At 41.6% G+C, this 22,531-nt stretch overlaps 1 protein-coding gene across 1 annotated transcript in view; it reads right to left on the bottom strand.

Moving 5' to 3' along the window:
* SLC6A5 (solute carrier family 6 member 5) overlaps window positions 1-22,531 on the bottom strand; it is a 101,070-nt gene that overhangs the window by 51,959 nt on the left and 26,580 nt on the right. The window contains exons 2-5 of the mRNA XM_044681835.1: window positions 13,031-13,564; window positions 10,597-10,735; window positions 6,689-6,820; window positions 5,947-6,120 (exon numbers count right to left, since the gene is read on the bottom strand). Of these exons, the coding sequence (XP_044537770.1) occupies window positions 5,947-6,120; window positions 6,689-6,820; window positions 10,597-10,735; window positions 13,031-13,564 (979 nt within the window). The remainder of the gene's footprint in view (window positions 1-5,946; window positions 6,121-6,688; window positions 6,821-10,596; window positions 10,736-13,030; window positions 13,565-22,531) is intronic.

Genomic DNA, 22,531 nt, shown 5'->3' with positions numbered 1-22,531 from the left:
CCCTGGATCCTTTCAAGACACAGCTCATAGCTTCTGCAAGAGGCCACTCGTGATCTCTTCAGATGCTAATATCTTCATTATTCACTTTTATTCTGTTTTCTATATATATTTTGTATATACTAATTTGTGTGTATATGGTTTCCCCTATTAGATTCTGAGCTCCTTGAGAGCAAGAGCTAGTCTGCTTTTGCCTTTGTATATCCATTTACCTACTAAGTTCCTAGCACATAATAGATATTTAAAATTTGACTACCCAAAGCACTGTATGGTCCAGTAAAAAAGAAGACTAATTTTAGTCATAGGACCAGAGTATGAATTCAGTTCTGCTACTTATCTACCTTTGTAGTGTCGGACAAAACATTTACCTCCAGATTCAGCCTCAATTTCCTTATCTATAATTTTTTTTTGTATTTGTATAGTGCTTTAAGATTTTCAGTGTTTTATATGCACGATCTCATTTGTTCCTCACAACAACTGATAGCACTTGGCTGGGTAGAAAGAGGGCTTTTCTAGCCAGTCGTTATGATAAGGGCTATCATTATCCCAATTTTACAACAAATGAAATAGAGGCTCAAAGTCTTGCCCAGGGGTCACAGGAAAGATTCAAATTAAGATCTTTCTGACACCAAACCCAGTATTCAATCCTCTATGCAACACCACCCAGGATGGATAATAACTGAGGTCCTTTCCAGCTCTAAATCTACAATCTGGAAGATGACCCATTTAATTAATTGCAGAGTTGGGTCTGAGACTTGATCTATTGCTTTTCGATCTGGTACTTATCTCCTACCTTAGTACAATCTCCCCAAACTGCCATTTTTCAGCATGAAACAAAAATAAAGCCTGTCTTAAACAGCTCTCTTCTGGCATGGCTCAATGCCTCCTTTTCTTGCCCTCATGTCTCCTCGTAGTTCTACTTTTCAAGCCATGAATCAAGATTTCCTCATATTGGTCATCATGTAGTAATTACCTGCTGCTTTCCAGGCAGCATCGCCAGGGTTCTGCCTAACGGAATGACAAGGAATTCCAGGTGGAACTGATCTAAGAACCATTTAGCTATTTACCCAGAAAACATGTATTCACTAGCACCCAGATTTAGAGGCAAACCACTAAGGTCCAACAAACAGGCATCTCGGTAATCAGCAAGAGTCATTTCTCATTCTAGAGCATCTCGTGAGAAGGGTTACCTAACGTGGGAGTCTGGGGAATGAGCACACAGAAAATCCCTTCTACGCTGAAGCAGGGGGAAAGGAGGAGGCGATGTAAAGCCATGTGACTCCAAGTCACTCACTAGATAATATCTCAGAGTGCTAGGAGGAAGGCAAGGTCACTGATTCTGCTGCACTGCAGCACTATGCAGTACCAGTCTCTTTCCTTTCTGCAGCATATCCCTTCTACCACCAGGGGGCAAAAGCGTGCTTTCCAGTCCCTAAACCCAGCCATCTCCCTACAGAGAAAGAACTTCTCAGATTTGTTTTCTGCAGCTCAGCAGCCCTGAACAAAGAGAAGAAACAATGATCACATTAATTATGAGGATGGAATTATGTTTACTGGGGCAATTTTTAATAAATGAAAGCTTATTCTTTCTTAAGATCAGGGAGGGAAAGAAGCATTTAATTAAAATTCCAATTAAAATGAAGATATATATTTAAATGAGGTGGTGTCTCTGTTAATCTTTTGGGGGCAAGGAATTTAGCTCCCATCCTTCCAAAAGGTCAACAGGACTTATATTACAGGGAAATTAGCCTTTATTTTCAATTCAATAAGTATTGATGAAGCTTCGGTTTTGTGTCGCATATTCCTAGAGAGATGCAGAGTTTGGAAACTCCCCAGTCCCAAGATCTCTATACATGATGAGTGCATTACAGAAGGGCAAGACCAAGTGCCAGGGCCAATGGGAAAGAGATATCAGGAAAGGCTTCCTGGAGGAGGTGGCATTTGAATTGAATTTTAAAGGATAGGTCAATATTCAACAAGTGAGGGAATAAAAGCATTCTAGGCAGAGAGAAAAAATTAAACAAAAGCACTAACACACACACACACACACACATTTCCACAGAATTCAGGAGACAGAAACTAGACCAGTTAGCCTGAAATATCTGATGCATGGAAGAGATTTATATGGAATAAAGCTACAAAAGTAAGATATCATGAAATTATAAATTGGAAGAACATTGACTGGCAAACTACGGAGCTTGATCTTTCTTCAGGAGACAATGGAGAGTCACTGAAGATTTTTGAGCATTGAACAGTTTAATTAGGTCCTTCATATCAAACAGCAAATGTTAGCTAGACCATCCCAGAGCAGTTATACCATACCTAAGTTCTGCTTATCAAAGACCTACTAAGTACACCAGTAGGATCTAGACAAATATACATACATGCATATAAAGTTGGGAAAAGAAATAACTCATCAGATTTAGAGCTGAAAGGGGGCTCAAGGAACATCTGGTCCAATCTATTCATTCTACAAATAAGGGAACTGAGACCCAGAGAATTCAAAATTATTTTCCCTCATTAACACAGGTAGTAAGAAACAGAACTAAGATTTGGACCCAGGTCACCTACCTCAAATCTAGCACTTAACACTACCCAAGTTTCTGCCTTGGGGAGTTTACAGTCCCTAAGGACATAATCAGAATGAACAGTTTCACCCCATTTCCCATAATTCATACTCTGAACAACACAATTTATTTGTCAAAGCTGCTAAATTATTGAGCCCTTTAAGGAAGGATCCTTGTGTTTTAAATCACCTTGATATTCCTGTTCTCAACACCAAGGACAGTCCTCATCTATAAAAAAATACCCAAGTGTTGGTTCATGAAATCATAACTTTAGAGCTGGAAGTGACCTTAGAAGACATAAATCCAATTCCCTCATTTTACAGGAGAGGAAACTAAAGCCCTATCCAGGCTCTGAACTGGTCTCTTGATTGTATTAGCCATTTTCTGCTTGTCTTCCCACCTAGACTATAAACTCCTTAAAGGCAAGGATAAGTCCTTTATTTCTTTTTGTCTTTTCACTCTTGCATAGAATCAAGACTAGGGGAAGGGGGGATAGGCAAGGCAGGCAGTGGACTAAGATGCTATACCTCAGGAGGGTGCAAAATGAGATCTATTTTTAAAATATGATTTATTAGAAATGTTAAAGAATTATTACCAGAAAAATCCCACTCTCCATGGTTATATAGATATTTCAAGCCACATATGGTAAAGACTCTACATATCCATTGGACAACAAAACACAGGATCCTTCATTTTCAAACACTGACAATATCATCTAAATCCCCTTTTCTCAGAACAGTTAGGGGCTTACTAGGTACTTACCAGTATGCCTAGATATTTTTTTGACCCCAGAACTACAAACATTGAATATGACATCCCCCAAGAATAACTTTACTTCATTTACAAGACTACAGAAACTCCTGAAACCAACTGCTTCTTCTTTTTCCTTTTTTGACCTTTACCTTCTGTCTTAAAATTGATATTAATGATCATTCCTAAGGCAGAAGAGTGGTGAGGGCTAAACAAGTGGGGCTAAGTGACTAGCCCAGAGTCACACAGCTAGGAAGTATCTGAGGCTAGATTTAAACTCAGGATGATGGGTCTTCCTAATTCCAGGACTGTCACTTGTCCACTGTGCTACCTAGTTGCCCCTCAACTGTTTCCCTGATAGCCAACAGCTTCCAAGGTGGGAAAGAAGGAAGGTGACACCATTTCTACCTCCAAATTAAACTATACAGTGAGAATCACATTCTTTCCTAGGAGAAAATACTCTGGGAATTTTTTATACTAAAAGTACTTAGGCTCTGGATTTAGCCTTTAGGTTCACACTGGGCCCCAACAGGGCCCAAGTTTTGCAGTGTCTAGGAAGAAATCATCCTCCGACTGCTGAATCAGGACCAAAACTCGCTGCTCCAAACTGGCATTTCCTTGGAAGCCCTCTGGCTGCCAAGGTATAACCTTGCTTATGAAACAGTCTCAAAAGCCTGCAGGGCAAGATTCCAGGCTAACTGGTATTTCCTTTAAATCTGAAGATGCAAAGTCTCTTGTTCGCTTTGATTCCTGCAGCCAACAAATATGGAAAACAAATATCCAGGCTCCCATGCCAAAGGCAGATGGCATGGTGGGAGTGGAAGAATAACTATAGATCAGGGTATTTTCTGGCCAGCAATTATAGCAAGGAGATTTCTCAACTCTGTGACTAAACAGAAGACTGAACACAAAATCCCTAGAAGTGCCAAGACCTAATAGTAGCTTGAGGGCAGAACCACAAAATAAGAAAGTGTCATTTTATAGTAGAAAGAATTCAATCTCTGGACCCAGATTTAAATGAAACTTCTGATGACCACTATCCACATGACCTAGAACCACTAAACCATTTAACCCCCTTGAGTCTCGGTTTCCTTATGTGTAAAATGAGTGAATTGGCCTAGATGACTTCTAAGTTGCCTTCTAAATCTAGGATTGTAAGCATTTTATTGGGCAATGAAGTCATGAGTTTGACCTCTCTTTTTAAACTTTCAAAGTAAAAACTGCCTTGAGAAATGTTTAAAAATGCGACATTTATATAGCTCTTCCTTCAAACAATTCTAAGGTTTTGCAGTTGACATTATCTGTTTCACAGGTGAAAAAAATAAAATTTTAAAAGGTTATGTGACTTGCCCCAAGTCCCTTGGCTGGTAAATGGCAAAACTAAGAGAGAAACCCATATTTCTGGACTGTAAACCTAGTGCTCTTTTGGCTTAACCATACTGGTGCCAAACTGTGTAATTATGTACCTACATATCTATTGAGAGAAGTGGGAGATTCATCTGTCCCTTCCAAACCACTCAAAAGTATAAATAATACCTCAACCCCTAGGTGGGGTAGGGAAAAGCAATTCAAAGTGGTCCTCATGACTTCCTCATCACACATACAGAAGAAGTAGCCTATGGATGATGAGATGTTTGACTATCTAAGAAGTCAGGGAATGTTCATGAAATTTAAAAAATATAAATAAAACTGTTATTGATACTAATAATTATTCACATTAATAATTATATTCCCATGATGAACATATAACAGTTTACATATTAAAAGCAATTTTCCCTCCACCATCTCATATTAACTTCACAAAACAAATAGAAATCAGTCACTTGACTAATCTAACATCACATAGTTATTGAGTAGCAATCAGGTATCATGCTAGGAAAAACATGTTGAAAAACATCACAGTTGTTAGAAAATCTCTCTCGCTCTCTCGCTTGCACACTTTCTCTCTCTCTCTGTCTCTCTATCTCTCTCTCTCTCTCTCTCTCTCTCTCTGTCTCTCACACACACACACACACACACACACACACACACACACACACACACACTCTGGTCCAGNACACACACACACACACACACACACACACACACACACACACACACACATACACGTACACCCTTCTTCCTTCCTTCCAAAGGCAGCAAGCCTTGGTAAAAAGAATTTAGGAATTAGAGTCAGAGGAAATGGGTTCAAATCCTGACCTCGTTACTTAATAGCTATGTAATGTTGGGCAAAGCATTTAATTTCCCTGAACTTCAGTTTCCTAACCTGTAAAATAAGAGTGCTGAACTGAATGAATCCCATATTTTACAAATGAGGAAACTAAAGCTCCAGTGACTTGAGACCTGAATAACTTGCCCAAAGTCTTTCAAGTAAAAAAATCAAAGACAGAAAATGAATCAAGATAATGGCCCCAAGACTTCAGTTTCTAACCCTACACTTTAAAGACAACTCTCTTCCTTTGTTTTCTAACCCTAGACTTTAAAAATATTCCTTTTCTTCATTTTTTTTTGCTACAAATCTTAAACAATGATAGTTTTCTTCCAGACTCAATGACTTCCCATCCAAAATGGATTTCCACATGAAGATCTTTAAAAATAAGGAAAAATCAAGCATGGACTGATCCAAACTTACCTAATAAAAGTTTGGTTTTGTCTTTGCAGTCTGGTGTGTTCCATGGGTTGTTGCAAGAGGCCCAGGGTAGCACAGACACAAAGGAGGCAAACAGGTAGAAAAGTGTATAGCATATAATCACATTGTAGTATATGGCTATTAGGACTGAGATGATGAGCATAGCGATGCCACAGCCTAAGGAGGCAAACAGCACAGGTTAGTGTTCTCAAATACAAAGCCCAGCCCAGCCCAGCCCTGCCAGATAGTTTCCACATGAACCACTGGGGTGGGAGGAGAGAAAATCAAGGAGGGGCATAGAAGAAGGAATCTTTTGCAGCCAGATTATTAATTGTGGAACAAAGAAAGTCAAGCTACTAGACTGGCTAGAATCTCTAAGGTGTGGGTTCAACATTAAATCACCTGCCTTTGAAGATGGGGATTAAGCAAAACTGGGAGTGAGGTAGTCTTTCTAGGGGTTAGTTAGCCATGCTGACTTTGGAAAGCAGTGGAGCTAGCTGGGAACAGACATGTCACCATGGGCAGGAGTTAGTAGACTAGCGACTGCCTCTCCCTTCCTGCCACTTGGTATACCAAGGCCACTATTATATAGTCCCAGATTCCAGAGGTACAATATGTGTCCCACACCAAGTTAGATGCTGGCTTTCCCAAAGAAGAAGCTTGGAGGGAGACTGAGAGGTCCTGGGGAGGAGGGAAGAGAAACAAAACAAAGGCTAAGTTTAGGGAAGAGGGCAGAGTAGCTCACCTTGTAAAGCAGGGATCGCTTTCCAGACGGACACAGGGCCCTGGCTAGCAAACTGCCCCAGTGACACTTCCAGAAAAAAGATGGGCAGCCCAGCTAGGGCCAGCATCATCAGATAGGGGATGAGAAAAGCACCTTAGGATATTAGAGAGGAAAGAAAAGAGAAGAGAAAATAAGAAAGTGTATCAAGATTAGGGCAGGAGGAAGAAGAGTACCTGCCCATCCTTCACTCTTACACCTTACCCTTGGAGTACCATTTAGATGGCTTGAGTCAGAGACTCAGCATGAGATAGCAGATTCCTGGGTTCATATCCCTCATCCATAATATTTTCATGCCCCAGCCCCAACTCTTTCATAAAACATATCCGGCTTGAACTAATTTATTATATGTATGTTCAATTATTTTTTAATGAAGTTTTGAAATATCGAAGGATAACAGATTCCAAGGTAGAAAGGGCCTCAAAGGATGCTTAGTCCTACCTCTTTACTTTATAGTTAATGAATAAAGTCTTGGGAATTTAAATGGCTTGCCCAATGTCACTAAGGTAATGTCAGAGGAAAGATTTGAACCCAGCCAGCAGTCATTCCACTGTTTCATGCTGCCTGTTGATTTGGAGTTTTGCTTTAGCTTACATAAGAACAGTCTTGTATGGGAGAACAGCCTTATGTCTGCAAAGCAGGGTGCTTGGTTGCTAAAATTTTCCCTTTACCTTCTCTAATCGTGAACCTACCACATTTCTGCAAGAATGAAGAATGAGCAAATAGCCATGAGTATTATGAAGAGGGATTCATTGCAAGTGGAAGGCTATATCGGTTACTTGGTTGGTTTTGATCCCAAGGCCACTGGTGAGGGCAATGCAATTAAGTGCCAGGACAAGAGCTGATGTAGGAGTCTGTAGTCAAAGGAAACACCAAAGTCAGACTGGCATCTTAAGCCAGAAGATCTTGGCTTTAGGTAGGGCTCCGAGGTGATCTCAAAGGTCCTATCTCATTCTAAAATTTTAGAGCCCGGGAGATTTCGGTTTCTTCTGCAAATGAAAGCCAAGTCAAAACTCCTAAATGCCCCAGCTTTCAGATCTTTTTGTTTTTCTTTGTAATTCCAGGGTCTGGCTCTGTGTGGGGCACATATTAAGCACTAATTTTGGACTCTTGTCCAGAGGGCACTGAGATTAGGAGATTGTGGAGGGAAGATTATTCTCCTCTAACATGAGCTCCTAGATCCTTGGCTTCTGGGTGGGTAGCCCAGGCACAGATTTGGCTTCCGGGTGGATAGTCCAGTCACAGATTGGGTTGCCCTATTTTGTCCAGAAAGGGGCGGAGGAAGGGGAGCAGTCGGAAAGGATCAATTGAGCAATTCCAGTTTGAGGGATTCTGCAAACCCTGCAGTGAGTACTAAGTAGAGCGCCTACATCCTTTTCCCAACTCCAGCCCTGGCTGTGGAGATCTATCTTTTCCCTTTAGCTTTTCTAGAAACACCCACTCCAAGGTCTGCATCCCTCCCCCTCACCAAACCAAGCTCCAACCAAAGGCGAGCTCAGAACATGGCTTTCAAGAGCCGCAGTGCGGAAAAACGGCTGAGGTAGCTTTATTCCAGGGGCTTCTTCTCCTGCCTGTCCCTGTCCCTGTCCCCGCCCCCGCCCTCGCCTAAGAAAGACAGCAACTGATTGGTTCAACCAAGGGGCGCGGGAAAACAGCCAGGACAACTGCCCAGAGTTTTTCAGCTTGGAATTCGTTGTGCTTACTTGCTTTCAGAGGTGTTCTCCTTTGGACTAGGATTTAAGTGCCCCCAATTACCCCAAACAGTGAGAGATATTCTGTCTGAGGCCACCAGGATTCGACCCAATAGGGTGCTGGGCTCCCTGGAAAGGGAAGGACCACAGCAGGGAAAATCTTAGAACCCTAGACCTAGGGCTGGAGGTGATAGAAAAGGGAGGAACCTTGAAAGCCCAAAGGGCGAGTTAGTAAAGAAGGTGGATTTAAGCAAATCTGCAAGGTACTTGATTTAAGAAACAAGAACGAAATCATGGCCATCTTACCACAGTGAGGAAACTAAGCAAGCCAAATAGAAGCATAAAAATTCAGTCGTGGCAATGGACAAATTTTTAGTGTCATAAACTTTGGCAGTTTAATAAGATCTTTTCTTAGATTAATGTTTTAAAATAATTCAAAAAAATTCAGTTAGAAAGTAGTGGGGAGGGGGGATGTAATGTTCTTGGACATCCATGTTCAAAGACCCCAGCCCCTGATCCATAGCATTACACATAAACTATCCTTGAGGAAAAAAGAACTTTAGTTATTAACACCACCGTATTCTTCTAGATACTGAGTACACGGGAAAAATTGTGTTCTTGAGTTCTTTGGGGTGTTATTTATCTGTTTGTTTGTTTTTTCATCTTAACTTGAGATTTTAATGTTGTAAAGAATTCCCAAGGTAGAAAATCCTTCAGAAATGAAGTTCATAATTCTATAATTCAGTCCTGATTCGATATTTAGGGAAATGAGAGGGTAAATGATTCGTCGAAGGTCACACAGCTAGTATGTGATGGTGGTGATCCCTGAACCTAGCTCTTACGGACTATTCACTATTCAGACAGCTCTCTCGAACTTTTCACAATTCTGCCAGGTTCTTGGATTTTCCAGGCAGGGATATTGGCCTATCGAACTCCAAATTCCATCCTTTTGTTGCCCTAGAGCTCACCTTCATCCTCTGGAGAAATCCTAACTCCGAGTCCTTCGTTCCTAGAGTTAGGAACTGCAATTGAATTTGAAAGCCGCTTTCCCCCTATTCAACACTATGAACATTTCTACTTGGGCAGAGGGAGGTGTAGCTGTGCTGGGGGCTTGAAATGATTCCTATTAGCCCTAGGACTCAGAGATTAGAACAATGGAAATCCTAAAGAAAACCATGAAATTCTGTACTAGAGTCGGAAGGGTAAGGGTGACCTCTAAATTTACCAAGTTTTCCAGTCAAGCTTGGAAGGAACTAGGACCATCTCATTGTGGGGGGGAGGGGGGGGGGAAAGGAGAGGGTTAAGAGAGAACTGAAGGGCCAAGAAAATTGTAATTACTGTGGGATGGCATCTACTCCATTCAATAAAGGCTTCCCCTTTCAAAAGAGTCCAGAAATAACAAGGAAAATTGCTCAGAGTTTTGTTTGAAAAGTGTGTCCTGTCAATGTATGTTTGTGTGTGCAGTCACATGTGTTTGGAGATATTACCTACCAGCCTTTGTCCTTTCACTTTCCCATAATTTAATTATTTTTAACAAGTATTAACATCAGATTTATTAATATAGTACTCAAACAAGACAGTAAGGAACCAATTCAGATCAGTAAATCAATAATTAAGTACACTGTTAACAATTTCTCTTTGGGAGTGGGGATCACTGGGTTATATAACATTTTGGTTTAAGTGTATTCTTCTGGTGGGATTGGTTTATTTAAGAATCTGTCTCCTTTTAAGAGTCAAGGCGACTAAACTAGACTTAATCAAATGGTTTTTGATTCAGTAAATGCATAGTGAAAGAGGTAAAAGCTTTGTGTGTGTAAGAGGAAATGTGACAAAAGACTCCTTTGATCCTTGGCAAGGGTTGAGATTGAAGCAAATGGTCATAACTCAGCGTAACCCCCTCCCCTCCCATCTACTTCCTAGTGTTTTGTTTTATGCGTTTTGTTGGTTTGTTTGTTTTAGTGGTAGATCTTTCTTGATTTGGGCATCTAAATGGATCCAGTCATTCAGTGTTCTTAGATTTCCCGTTTAAGAAACTAGCAGGAGACAGAATGAAGGTGAGAGCCCTCAAGGACTGAGGGAGCAGCTCAGAACACCTTGCCAGGGGGAGTTGCTGTCCCTCCCACAGCCCAGTATAACTCAATCAGCAGCCCCTCCCGGCATAAACAGAGCAGAAAATCCTACCTCCCCCATTCTGAAAGGCCAGGTACGGAAACCTCCAGACATTGCCCAGCCCCACTGCGTACCCAACCATGGACAGGATGAAGTCCAGTTTGCTAGACCAGTTCCCTCGAGCTTTATTCTCATCCCCTTCATCGTCCTCCTGAGGGTGGAAAAGCACATTGGTCGGTCCCATAACAGCAAGCAATCTCCCCATAATTCCCCTTTCACCCCTCACCCTCCAAGCCCATTTCTTACCCCCCACTCCAGTCCCCAACTCTTGACCAAACTCTTTACTTTGACACCTGTGCTAAAGCAAAATCTGGAAGCAGCCTTCTTTCACTGAACCTCTTCCTCCCGGGTAACCTAGGGATGTTAAATGTACAGCTCCCAGGTGGTGTGGGAAAAGGGTACTCTTAGCTAAGAAGAAGCTAGCTTTTGTCAAGAAGTGACTGATTGGGGGCGGGGGAGGGAGGAAGGAATAAATTAGGAAGGGTGATGGGAAAAGTGAGGGTTTAGAGACTAGGGGAACAACCTCCAGGGTATTTTCCTGACAAGAGAAAAGCAGAGAAGTACTATCCCAATTGGCATCTAAAACTTCAGGCTTTTCCTTGAATCTGAATCTTTGGAAATGGATATCTGAAAAGAATCCTTTTGCACAAATACCTCACTAACAACTAAGATAATGAACATGAACAAGGAAGGCTTCCAGTTGGCCAGCCTGACTAACTAAAACAAAACAAAACAAAAACAAAAACAAAAACAACAAAATAAAGGCAGATAACTAGACGGAGATTTAAGGGCCTCGGGTCACAACAAATCCTTTCCCTTCCCCTTCAGAACTTCAGAATATCCCAGAAGTCACCAGCCTTGCCTTCTAAGACCTTTCCAGTAAGTGTGTTTGAAAAGAGACCCAGTCAACTCGATCTTCCAGCAAATGGGCTAATTTACAAAGGAAAGTTCTGAGGAATAAGGAAAGAAATTCGAAAGAATGGACAAGCAAGGGTGGAGATGCTGGGTTTAAATCAGGCAAAATAAAGACAAGATCTCTCTGGGGTGGAAACAAAGAGAAAAGGAGTAGAATGGAATTGAAGCTTTACCCTATTCATCTAGCAAAGCTAGGACAAATTAAGAGATAGAAGGCAAGTTTTAAAAGGCAGTCTTTCTGTTCATCTACACTATATGAGTCCAATTTCCACTTTGGACAGACAGACTCACTGCCCTAGATTCTGCAGTGGGCAGGCCCTAAGAGAATCATAAAACATCTTTCTCCCTTAGGAATTTGTTTGTTTTTTAAGGCAGGTGGAGTGAATGTGGCCTCTGTTTTTATTCTCTTTATCTCAGTACATCCCAGCTCCAGTCAGAGAGGTAGATCCCAGCAATATGTTTTTAATTATCTGAATCAGAGATAGGGGAAAGAGAGGAGAGGACAAAAGATCCAGGGAGGGAAAGGAGGGAAATGGAATTCTTAAATGAAGGACTAGGAATTCAGGGAAGGAAGGAAATTTAAGAGAATTTTTGATCCTGCAGATAGGATCAGTTGACTCCAAAAAGAGAAACTAGTTCTACAATTCTCAGTTCCCCAATGCCTCTATCCAAAAGGACACCCGCCCCCATCCCAAGAAGATTGTTCAATAGCCCTGGGAACCATGGACATTTTTAGGGCATAAGCAGGAAAAGAGGTCAAGCAATAGACAGAGAGGGAAAACAATAAGAAGGAAAGAGGGAGAGGAAGGAACTAAATGAAGAAAGAATTTATTTACCACAGAGAAGGGACGAACAATCAATCATATTTCCCAAAATTGTTTCAATTGCCACTCCTGGCTCTTCCATTTTTACCTACCCTTTTCTGGGAATAGGCATCTGGGGGGTGGAGGGGAGGGTTGGATAATGCTAGCACTTCACTACCTTGGGATTTTCAATTCATTTAATTAAGTCACAAATAATTCCCATAGGTATCAGATCCTGCTTTTTCTTTTGTAGAATCCAGACAATGGTAGTAAGGGAACAAAATTAATTGCAAATGGGAGGGGCTATACCTATTAAAGGAAGTGGCTCTGCCCTGATCAAAAAGCCTATTGGGGCTACTCTAATATTTTGGGGTCAGCTCTGTTCCCTCCCCTCCCCTTCCCCAATTGAGCTGGAGGATATACCTTTGCATAGTAGCAGTTTGATTCAGCAGAGCTACCCCATACTCCCCTCCTCTGGTCCCTTTCACTGACCTGGAGACCCAGGAGCATGAGAAGCCCCCAAACTGCCCCTGACTGCACCCACCCATTTACCATAGGTCAAAACTCTTCTTACTCTGGTATCAGCTTGACATTTGGCAAATACTTATTGCCCTGGCTCTCTGCCCAATTAGCAGAAGCGAGGAAATGAGGAGCTGAAGGCAGTGAAGCCTGAAGAAGTCTTGCCAGCCTAAGGGTATTGGGGAGGGAGATGCAAGAACCAAACTTACCGCAGGGGTAGAAGTAGTCATAACACTGCCTGGTAGAACTGAAGTGATGCCGTCTGTGCCCAGCACCACAGTGCTCTGGCTCATGTTTATCCAACCTGCAGCCTGGGTACTGTTCCTCTCCAGAGTGCCCTTACCGGAGCTCCCACTCTCTTCCCCTCCAACACTGGCACCTCGAAGGGCTGGAATCCTGCAGTGCTGAGCATTGCCTGGGCCGGGTCCTGGGTCTCCAGTAGGGGGAATGGTCTGCAGGGCATGGGCCTCAATAGAATCCTGACAGGAGGCAGCATCTAGTGGTGCCCTAGCGCTGCAGATCCCTACTTTGGTCCGCTCTGATTCGTAGCTTTTGGCTTCTTCCGAAAGGAAAGTTTGAATGCCATTGGAAGCTGACTTGGCAATCCTAGGCAGTTGGGAAGGGGTGGCAGGGGAAGGCTCAGGCTCCGGACTGGTCCTTGTCACTGAAGAGCCTTCTGGGTTTCCTGGAGCCTCCAAACTATTTGCAAGTTGCTTGTTCATATCCTTTGGACCTGAGTAATCCTGAGAACACAATGTCACTTTCGAGTAAAAAGAAAATTACAATACTTTTGATACATGTATATGTACAAATACATAAGAATGTTCCAGTAATTTTACAACCATATATAAGCCTATTTAGACAAGGGCTTACAAGCCAACATTTTTCAATTAGCCTATCTCTTCAATGACTATATCTCATGAATAGGCTAATATGCCTTCCTAGTTCAAGGGTGAATTGAGAGAAGCAGAGCCTAAAGGATGATTTTGGAGAGAAGGGGGAGGGGTAGGTAAGAGAAGTGAAGAGAGGCCGGAGCAAAATATCTCTACAGCTGTGTGCTCCCAGCCTCTTTGGGTTTCACATCACGACTGTAGGGTGCCTGCTACCCCCATCACCAGTGTAGAAAGATTCTTTAATTTTCCGCCCCATTTCCTTTGTCATTCAACAATGCACACTGTCTTTTTTTTTTCCCTGTATGGACAAGCTGCTGTTTCGTTCTGCTCAAGCAGCAAAGTCTGCAGAGCCAGTACTTTAGCACCCGCCAAAATCCCTCCCCTCCCCAAACCGTTTACTCCATTTTGAGCTCTCAAAAAGCCACCTAATTAACCATCAAAAAGAGATGAAGAAGAGAACCCCACGACCAAAGAAAGAGGGTGTTTAAAATGGGGGAGGGTGACAAGCAGTGATAAAATTCGTGCATTGGTTACTATATACTCGTGTTCAAATTCCTCGAAATTTGCTAAAGGTTTAGAGGAATTTTATAAGTTTTTCGAGAACGCCTGTTTCCAGAAATCTAATCTCCTTCCAGAGTTAATCTGATATGACGACTTCCAAACAAGTTGCTAATTATCTTTTATTTTCCTAATTGCCTCGCCACCCTCACCCCCCCAAAAAAGGAATGAAAATCACCCCTACCGAATCCTTTTTTTTGCTTCCTTTTCATGGCATCTTAAATCTTACCACCAAAAAAATAAATCTGTCTCTACACAGGTCCCTTCCAACCTTAAAAATGCATCGATATAAGGTTTCAATTTGCATTAATCTCAATTACCTGCGGTTCTGTCTAGAGTCCCTTCACAGTTGCTTCTATATCCATAGGCTACTCCGCCTTGTATTCAGGAATCTAGCTGTTCAGCACCACGGACAGCGCTCGCAGGCTAGTCTGTTTAAAGAGACCTCCAACCTTGAACAGACCGACATCACCCAGGAGCTACCCGGAAACTTACAAATAAAAATACCCTAGGTACTGAGACTCTCCTCCCCCAAATCACCTCCCGAAAATACACGAAACAGTTTTATTTTTTAAACATTGATTTCTAAAGCGAATCTCTCTCTTTCCTCAGCCCTCTTCATCTCCAGAAGGAACAGAAACAAACACTTACCATTGTTGTCTTAAATAAGCAACAGTTTGAATTGTAGAAGACAAGATCCTGCAGTACAAGCCAACTGTGGACTGGATTTTGTTCAGTCCAGAGCAAAGCTTTCTATATCTCCCTGGGAAAGACTGGGTTTGCGTCAGTGCATAGCAAGGTGCCCTTCGTTTGACATTTTCTTGATAATAAGAGTTTGATAAATCATTACCCCTTGGATTCCGATTTTAAAGGGACAACAACAGCCGAGAGTGCGCCGGCCGGTTGTCACTCAGGCGGGAGGGGGTTTGCGTGTTCAGCGTGACTCATAGGGGTCTGATTACTAAAGCGAGCCCAGCTAGAGGAGAAGACAGAAGTTTGCTTCCTTCTAATTAAAGGAAACATGTGAGGAACACGTCCCACTGCACCCAAAGCCTAAGGAATAATAGCTCCAGAATGAAGCAGTTGGGCCGATTATTTTTTCGTTGTTGTCATTGTTGCTTCTGTTTCTTTCTCTTCTTCATTAAAGCCCTTCTGGTATCTCCTCAGACCCTGTAAATTTGGTGTCAAAAACTAAAATGATACCCCCATCTTTTTTGAGGAGCAGCACTCAGTGCTGAGTTACGATTGAAGGTATTTCTCAGGTGTACATATATGGAGGGCTGCCTAGATCTATGTATAAAATCTGGGGGTGTATATATATAGATCCATTTAAATTTTATTTCTAAATAAAATTCATGGATCCTATTTATATTTACCTTTTTTATGTTCAATTTTCTTTAACACAAGCAAGGACTCTGGGAGGAATGATGATGACCTTCTTTCCTCCCCCTTACTGGGAAACAGGCCTAGAGTTCTTTTAACCCCAAGAATAGGGAAAGCCTAAGATGACTTTTAGTACTATTTGTAGGGAGGGGGAGGGAAATGCACCACTTCTCTCCTTCTTTGCCCCTTTCACAAAAAAATAAATTAAAAAAAACCCCTTCTTTGGAGCAGAGAAAGTCATACTTTGTAGTGCTGGACTACTGCAAGATGCAGGGAGAGGCAGGGTCAGAGAGGATGAGAATTAAATTCAGCTCTTACATAAAAAATAAAAATAAAAAATAAAAAACCCTTTCCCAGGAAAAGTGTCATTGGGAGGACAAGAAAAAGCCATAAATTAAGGTACTGTTGCTTTTATCAGCAGACCTTCCAACCTCTCTCCTAGGGAATGGGTTGGGGGGTGGAGAAGTGGAGAGAAGGGAATAGGGGAGTTCTGAAGAGAGTGAAAAGAGCTATTGTTATTTGCCCTCATCTCAGGTATGTCTCAGGTAGTTCCTGCTCACTCCCCCTACCCAACCCCCACTGAGCCAACTCCTTATTTGGGGATCCAAAGCTTTTGTCTCAGTAACTACGATTCCCGGGGTCCCCCACGCAGTGGAAGAACAATGCAGACACTGCCACTAACCCACATAGTATTGGGTGATTTCTTTGCGCCAATGGAGACTGGGGGAAGGGCAGCCGACCAAAGTCTTCCTGCAGAAGCTATGCAGACTGCGGCTATCCCCCCTCCCATTTCTGCCTCCCTCCCACCTCTCAGCTTCACACAAGTACACCCTGAGCTGCATTCTGCCTGGACAGATTTAAAAAAAAAAAAAAAAAAAAAAAAAAAAAAAAAAAAAAAAAAGGTTCTTCCGCAGAAAGCCTCTATCCGCAGACTCCCCTCCCTCTTCCACCTACGAAAGAAGGGAGCACGTAGAGGAGGTGGATTGCCTTTGTCAGTCTAATGTTTTACATTGCAGGGCCAGGAAAGAACTACTGTGGAGAGACAATAGTAATAGAGTTCACTCGCCCTTTCCGCCTCAGAGGCACGCTGGAAGCCAGAACTCCAAGTTAGCCAGGATGCAGAGAATGAGAGATGGGGGAGAAAAACATCACGATTATGTTTTCTTCGTGAGGCCCAGATAGGGGTGATACCTTGAGTTCATCCGACTACCTTGAGGTCTGTGCTGGGGAAGAGGCATTTGCAGGCTGAAGTGCCAATCCCTCCTTTGGTGAGATTAGCTGCCCTCGGCCTTCTGGACTGTCCTGTTCTAAAACGTCCCCGTTTTTAGCACTCTCAAGTATTTATTTAGCGTCTATCAAGTTCTAGACTACCCCAAAACTCCTTTCATTTTTCTGGTATCAAGGAAAAGAGGCCCCCCCAAAAAGAGAAAGAAATGTCTAAAGAACTATTGGTTTAACTCGACTTTCTTTGCTTGGCCGGCCCCCTGCCCCCATCCTAGGGATAGCATAAGGATTCTTTTTATTTTCTTCTTTATAGAATGTCGGATAAGCCTACAGTAATGAGAAACCAGACTACCCAAATCCTTCGGATTTTGGTTCCAAACAATAAGAAGATCATTAGAAGAGAAACGAAATTTATTTGGGAGGGAACCTGGAGCCCTAAGAACCACTGGACTTAGAGCTGGAAGGATCTTGGCGATCACCAGGTCCCACTTCATTATGCAAATGAAACTGAATCTTTAAAGAAGGGAAGGATTTGCCCAAGGTCACACAACTGGGACCCTCTCTGTTTAGGGCCTCGACTCATTTCGAACACCTAGTACCCAAAGCCTTGGGGAGACCAAAGGGGTCCGCATGGGTTAAATAAGCAAGCAAACAAAAACCAGGTCGGGTTTTTTGTTGTTTTTTTATTCGTGGGGAAATTGAATGCAATTGCAGCGAATCAAGATCCTGTGACTTCAGAGGCGAAGTTTCTACTGGGCCACTGCCTCAAATATACAACAGGCCCTTGGGTCAGGGTACACTTAAAAGTATCGAAGAGCCCCCCCACCCCACCCACCCAGAAGTTTTACGAGGAGGGAATCTTAGTTCACGCTTGCTTCTACACGACAAAGAAGTTTGGTGGTCCTCTTTCCAGTCCCTTGATTACTTCTCATGTCCTCCTCCCCTGACACATTTTAACACCACCTAGTCTCGACCACACAGGGGCGGCTAGAGTCCAGGCTCTGCTGGCCCACCTAGTCCCTAACACCCCGGGAAGGGAAGAGTTACACACGGGTTTATTTTAAATCCCTGGTCAGGATTTTTTTTTTTTTTGATGGACATTTGAGTGGAATTGCTGAGTGGGCGCCCTGCGTCAAGTCCAGCACCAGTCCTAGCTAATGTTCCTCATAGAGAAGTAAAAATAGCAACACAATCACCCTTTTCACCCTCCTCCTTTCCCCAAACCCAAAGCTAGTCAAACACCATAGTGACGCCAGAGCTTCCCATTAGGCCAAAGGGTCTGACGTGGTCCTTCCCTTGTCGCATTCCTCCTCAAACGCGTCCTTGAGTTTCCCGCGTATATTCTGCACGTCAGTCTCCTAAGGAGTTGAGGAAGCACAGAACAAGTCCGTAGGCTAAGCAACCCTGGGAGCAAAATTTTCCTCCCTCCCCTCTCTTGTCCTAGTTCCTATCACCCCAGCCCACAGCTCACTGTTTCCCTGGAGCCCCATCAATCAGACAGGAAAGAGACAGAAAAAGGCAACCCATATCAAAGATATGAAAGGGAGGCTGGCAGCTCTGGCTTTCTCCCTGGCTTTGTGGGGACCCTAACAGGAGAGAGCAAGAGGTGAAGAGGAGTCTCAGACCTGGGGGAGGGGATGGGACTAAATGTGTCTAGCCCTTTTCTTGTGTGGTTGATGTGGCAATGAAGTGAAGCAGGACTTGGGTGGAGGAAGGGAGAGGTGGGGAAAGGGGGTTGAGACAGAGACAGAGAGGGATGGAGGGAAGGAGGGAGGGGGAGAGAAGTAAAAGGGGGAGACGGAAATGGGGAGACGTGTGAGAGAGAGAATATACTACAGGGGGATTTGGTGCAGGTGGTGTGTAGGTTAGTGTGTGGCATTGATTTAGGGCTATCATCATGCCAGAGAATGTGTGCTTGTATGAAACAGGGGATGGAATTGGGGGGGGGGGGGGCAGGGTTGAGGAGAGAAAGAGGCAGAATGAATCTGTGTGGGCTTTAAAAAAGAAAACACGTCTTCCTAGAGATATTGTTCAGTCTATTGCAGTCTGTTTGGAGTGATAACCGCTTCCCAACACTGAAGCAGGAGTGACTAGAAATCTGCATCCATCACTGCAACAACCATTCAGTCTGAATTAACAAGTCACTACAGTCTTAATTACTTTGTCAAAGATGAAAAATAGTAATTGATTTTGTCCCTGATCACTTTGTTTTCTAGGGCTCCCTTCATGCTGATAAGCAAATAAAAACTGGTTTTTTTAAACCCATGTCCACTTGGAAGTGTGAGTAAATGAAGCTTTTTTTGAAGTCATAGAGATAGACTGAATTAGTATGTAGGCCCATGCAATTGAAAGAACATTTCAAGAAGGCTGACATACACTCTGGCCTCCAATTTGAAGAGAAGAAAATATTGAGAGGAAAACATTTTGGGCCTAAATCATTAACCTAGACTGTACTGTTTAGAAAAGATAATGAATGAATTCCTAATATCTATTTAGGGTGCTTTAAGGTTTATAAAGCATTTATTATCTTATTTAGGTAAGCATTTGTGGTCTCTAAGCTTGTGCATGCAGGTGAACATGCAGACAGCAATTTTATTTTTAGGAAAAGTAAACATATATGTATATGTATATATATATATATATACACACATATATATGCTACCTTAGCAATGATGGCTGTACCTCTTAGGAGACATGTCAAAGCGATATGGCAGTGTCAGATGGGCATTTGGTTCTTTGTGTCCCAGTTTCTTTAGTGCCACCCTTTTTAGTTACTTCAGTTTAGATGCATAATTCATTTCAGGATCTTTTGAACTCACAAATCAAAGCACCTTGTTCCAAAAGAGATTTAAAATGGACAAATAGCCCAAATATCACAGCATATATGAGTATGGACACATCACCCTGGAAGCTCTTGATATTTCTTTCTCTTTCTCCTTGTCCAAAGAGGATGAAAAGAATTTAAAATAAATTAAAATTAAAAAATAAAATAAAAAGTTAAGAGCTTAATTGAAAATTCCCAAATAATCTTACATGAAAGATGTTTCTACGTTTTTTTTCTACATACTGGAGTGAAAGGTCTTTAACCTGTCCAAAGGAAAAAATCAAGATGCAGAAGTGGCTCAAAACTAAACCATATTAAGATGATTTGAAGTATCTTGTGATCAATTAATCATTGATTTGAAGTTGTAAATATCCTTAAGAGAGTCTACTGATTCTAATTCCTTCATTTTATAGTGAGGAAACAGGCACAGGGAAATTAAATAACTTGCCCAGGATCAAAAAGCTAATGTTACAGGCCAGAGTTGAAGCCAAGTCTTCCTAACTATGTCCAGTGAACTATATGCTACTTTGTTTCAGTACATCATAATAATAATTAATATTTACATAGCAATTTAAGATTTACAAAGCAATTTCCTCATAATAAGACTTATTTCTCTTTTACAAATGAGGAAACAGACTCAAAGGTTAAGTTAGTTCTCATGATAACATGACTTTCAAAGCCAAGTTTCAAAACCTGGTTTGTCCAGTGTCCTTTCTGCAATATTAATTTACTTCTCAGAAGAGAAGAAAAACTTAGGGAAGGATGGGCTGCTTGTTTTCAAATAAGAATTTAATGCTGTCATGCATAAGGATTGTCTTGTAGAAAGTAGATTAAATTTGTACTTCTTGGTCTCAGAGGCCAAAACTAGGATCAATGGGAGCAAGTCATAGAGAATCAGACATTATAATTTTCTTTCTTTTTGGCATTAGAAACTAGAAAATCACCAAACAACATTTCTATACACAAAGGCCAAAAAATGGTAATTGTATATGACATGATAATCCATTACAAACACTTTGTTCCTTTTACTATACATTACATTTAACTTGTTAGTGCCAATATTGCCCTACTTATCTGTTTCCTCTATTTTTTTTTTTAGCCTTTAACTTCTGTGAATTGGCTCCTTGGTGGAAGAGTGGTAAGGGTGGGCAATGGGGGTCAAGTGAGTTGCCCAGGGTCACACAGCTCATCTGTTTCTTCTTAACCACCCTCAGGTCTCCTCTGTGTAATTTCTAAATGTTTCATTAATGCTCTTTCTTTTCCTCTTTCATCTGTTTTTAAAATCAGTATCATTAACCCCACTTCCTACATATAAATGACCTCTCTTGTAATAAATACACAATCAAGCAAAAGAAATTTGTGAGAGATGTCTGGAACTGTTTCTCATTCTGTTCCTACAGTCTATCATCTCTCTGAAAATAGGTGGGAGGCTTAATGCTTCCTCAGTAGTTTTCTGGGCTTGATAATTCATTGCAGTGATCAGACTTCTTAAGTCTTTCAAAGTTGTTTTCCTTTACAATAATGCCAATCATTGTATAAATTGTTTTCCTGGTTCTATTCACTTCACTCAGCCTCAGTTCACAGGATTCTTGCCATATTTATCTGAATTTATCTCTTTTATCATTTTTTAAATTGCAAAACTATCCCATTACAATTATATACCATGATAGTTCAGCCAGTCTGAAATGGATGGACATTCACTTTGTTTCCAATTCTTTGCAACAACAAAAAATGTTGCAGTAAATATTTCTGAACCTGATATGTTCTTTCTTTCTTTTTGTATTGCTTTAAGATATATATGCCTAGTAGTGACATTTCTGGGTCAGAACTTATACCCAATTTAGTGACTTTTTAAGTATAGTTCCAAAATGCTTTCCCAAATTGCTGGACCAATACACAGTTCTGCCAGCAATGCATTTATGTACATGTTTCTCCACAATTGTCATTTTCTTTATCATTATTGTCATCTATCTGGTGAATACAAGGTAAAATTTCAGGCCTTCTTTAATCTAATTGCTTTTATTAGTGATTTGGAAATTATTTTTTCTATATGGGTGTTCCTTCATCATCTATCTATGGGGAATAGGTACTTGTTCTTATACTTTTGCATCCATTTCCTAACTATTAGATATCAAATATTTTTTCCAGGTGATGGTTATTTCCTTCTAATTCTAACAACATTGCTTTTATTTGTGAAAAAAAATTTTTTCCTAATTTTTTGTAATAAAAACTATCTTTTTAGGGGCAGCTGGGTAGCTCAGTGGAGTGAGAGTCAGGCCTAGAGACAGGAGGTCCTGGGTTCAAACCCGGCCTCAGTCACTTCCCAGCTGTGTGACCCTGGGCAAGTCACTTGACCCCCATTGCCCACCCTTACCAATCTTCCACCTATGAGACAATACACCGAAGTACAAGGGTTTAAAAAAAACTATCTTTTTATTCTTCTTTAATCCTTTCTAACCCTCATTTGGTCAAGAATTTTTCCTATATCCATAGTTACAAAAGGGATTTCCTTCCATTCCCCTCTAATTTGTTTATAATAGGACCTTTTATCTACTGTTATAGCAAAGAAGGAAAGATGTGGGAGCAATTTGGTGCTCAACATTGACAAGGTATGGATGATGGAACAAGGGCAAGGGGCTCAAAGGTGAACCTTGTTAACTCTATGGACAAGACTATGTGTGATGAATTGGGAGAACAGGAAGAAATGAAGGGGATGAAAGTCCTAGTGAGAATAAAGAGAAAGTCTAGTGGGCAAAAGATAAGGAGCTTATGATTAAGAAAGTATTTTTCAACTAAAGATCAAGGAAACATAATAGTTTAGGGTGATA

The sequence above is a fragment of the Gracilinanus agilis genome, chromosome 6 (assembly GCF_016433145.1).
Source record: "Gracilinanus agilis isolate LMUSP501 chromosome 6, AgileGrace, whole genome shotgun sequence".
Lineage (NCBI taxonomy): Eukaryota > Metazoa > Chordata > Mammalia > Didelphimorphia > Didelphidae > Gracilinanus > Gracilinanus agilis.
This window is presented reverse-complemented; position numbering and strand designations above follow the sequence as displayed.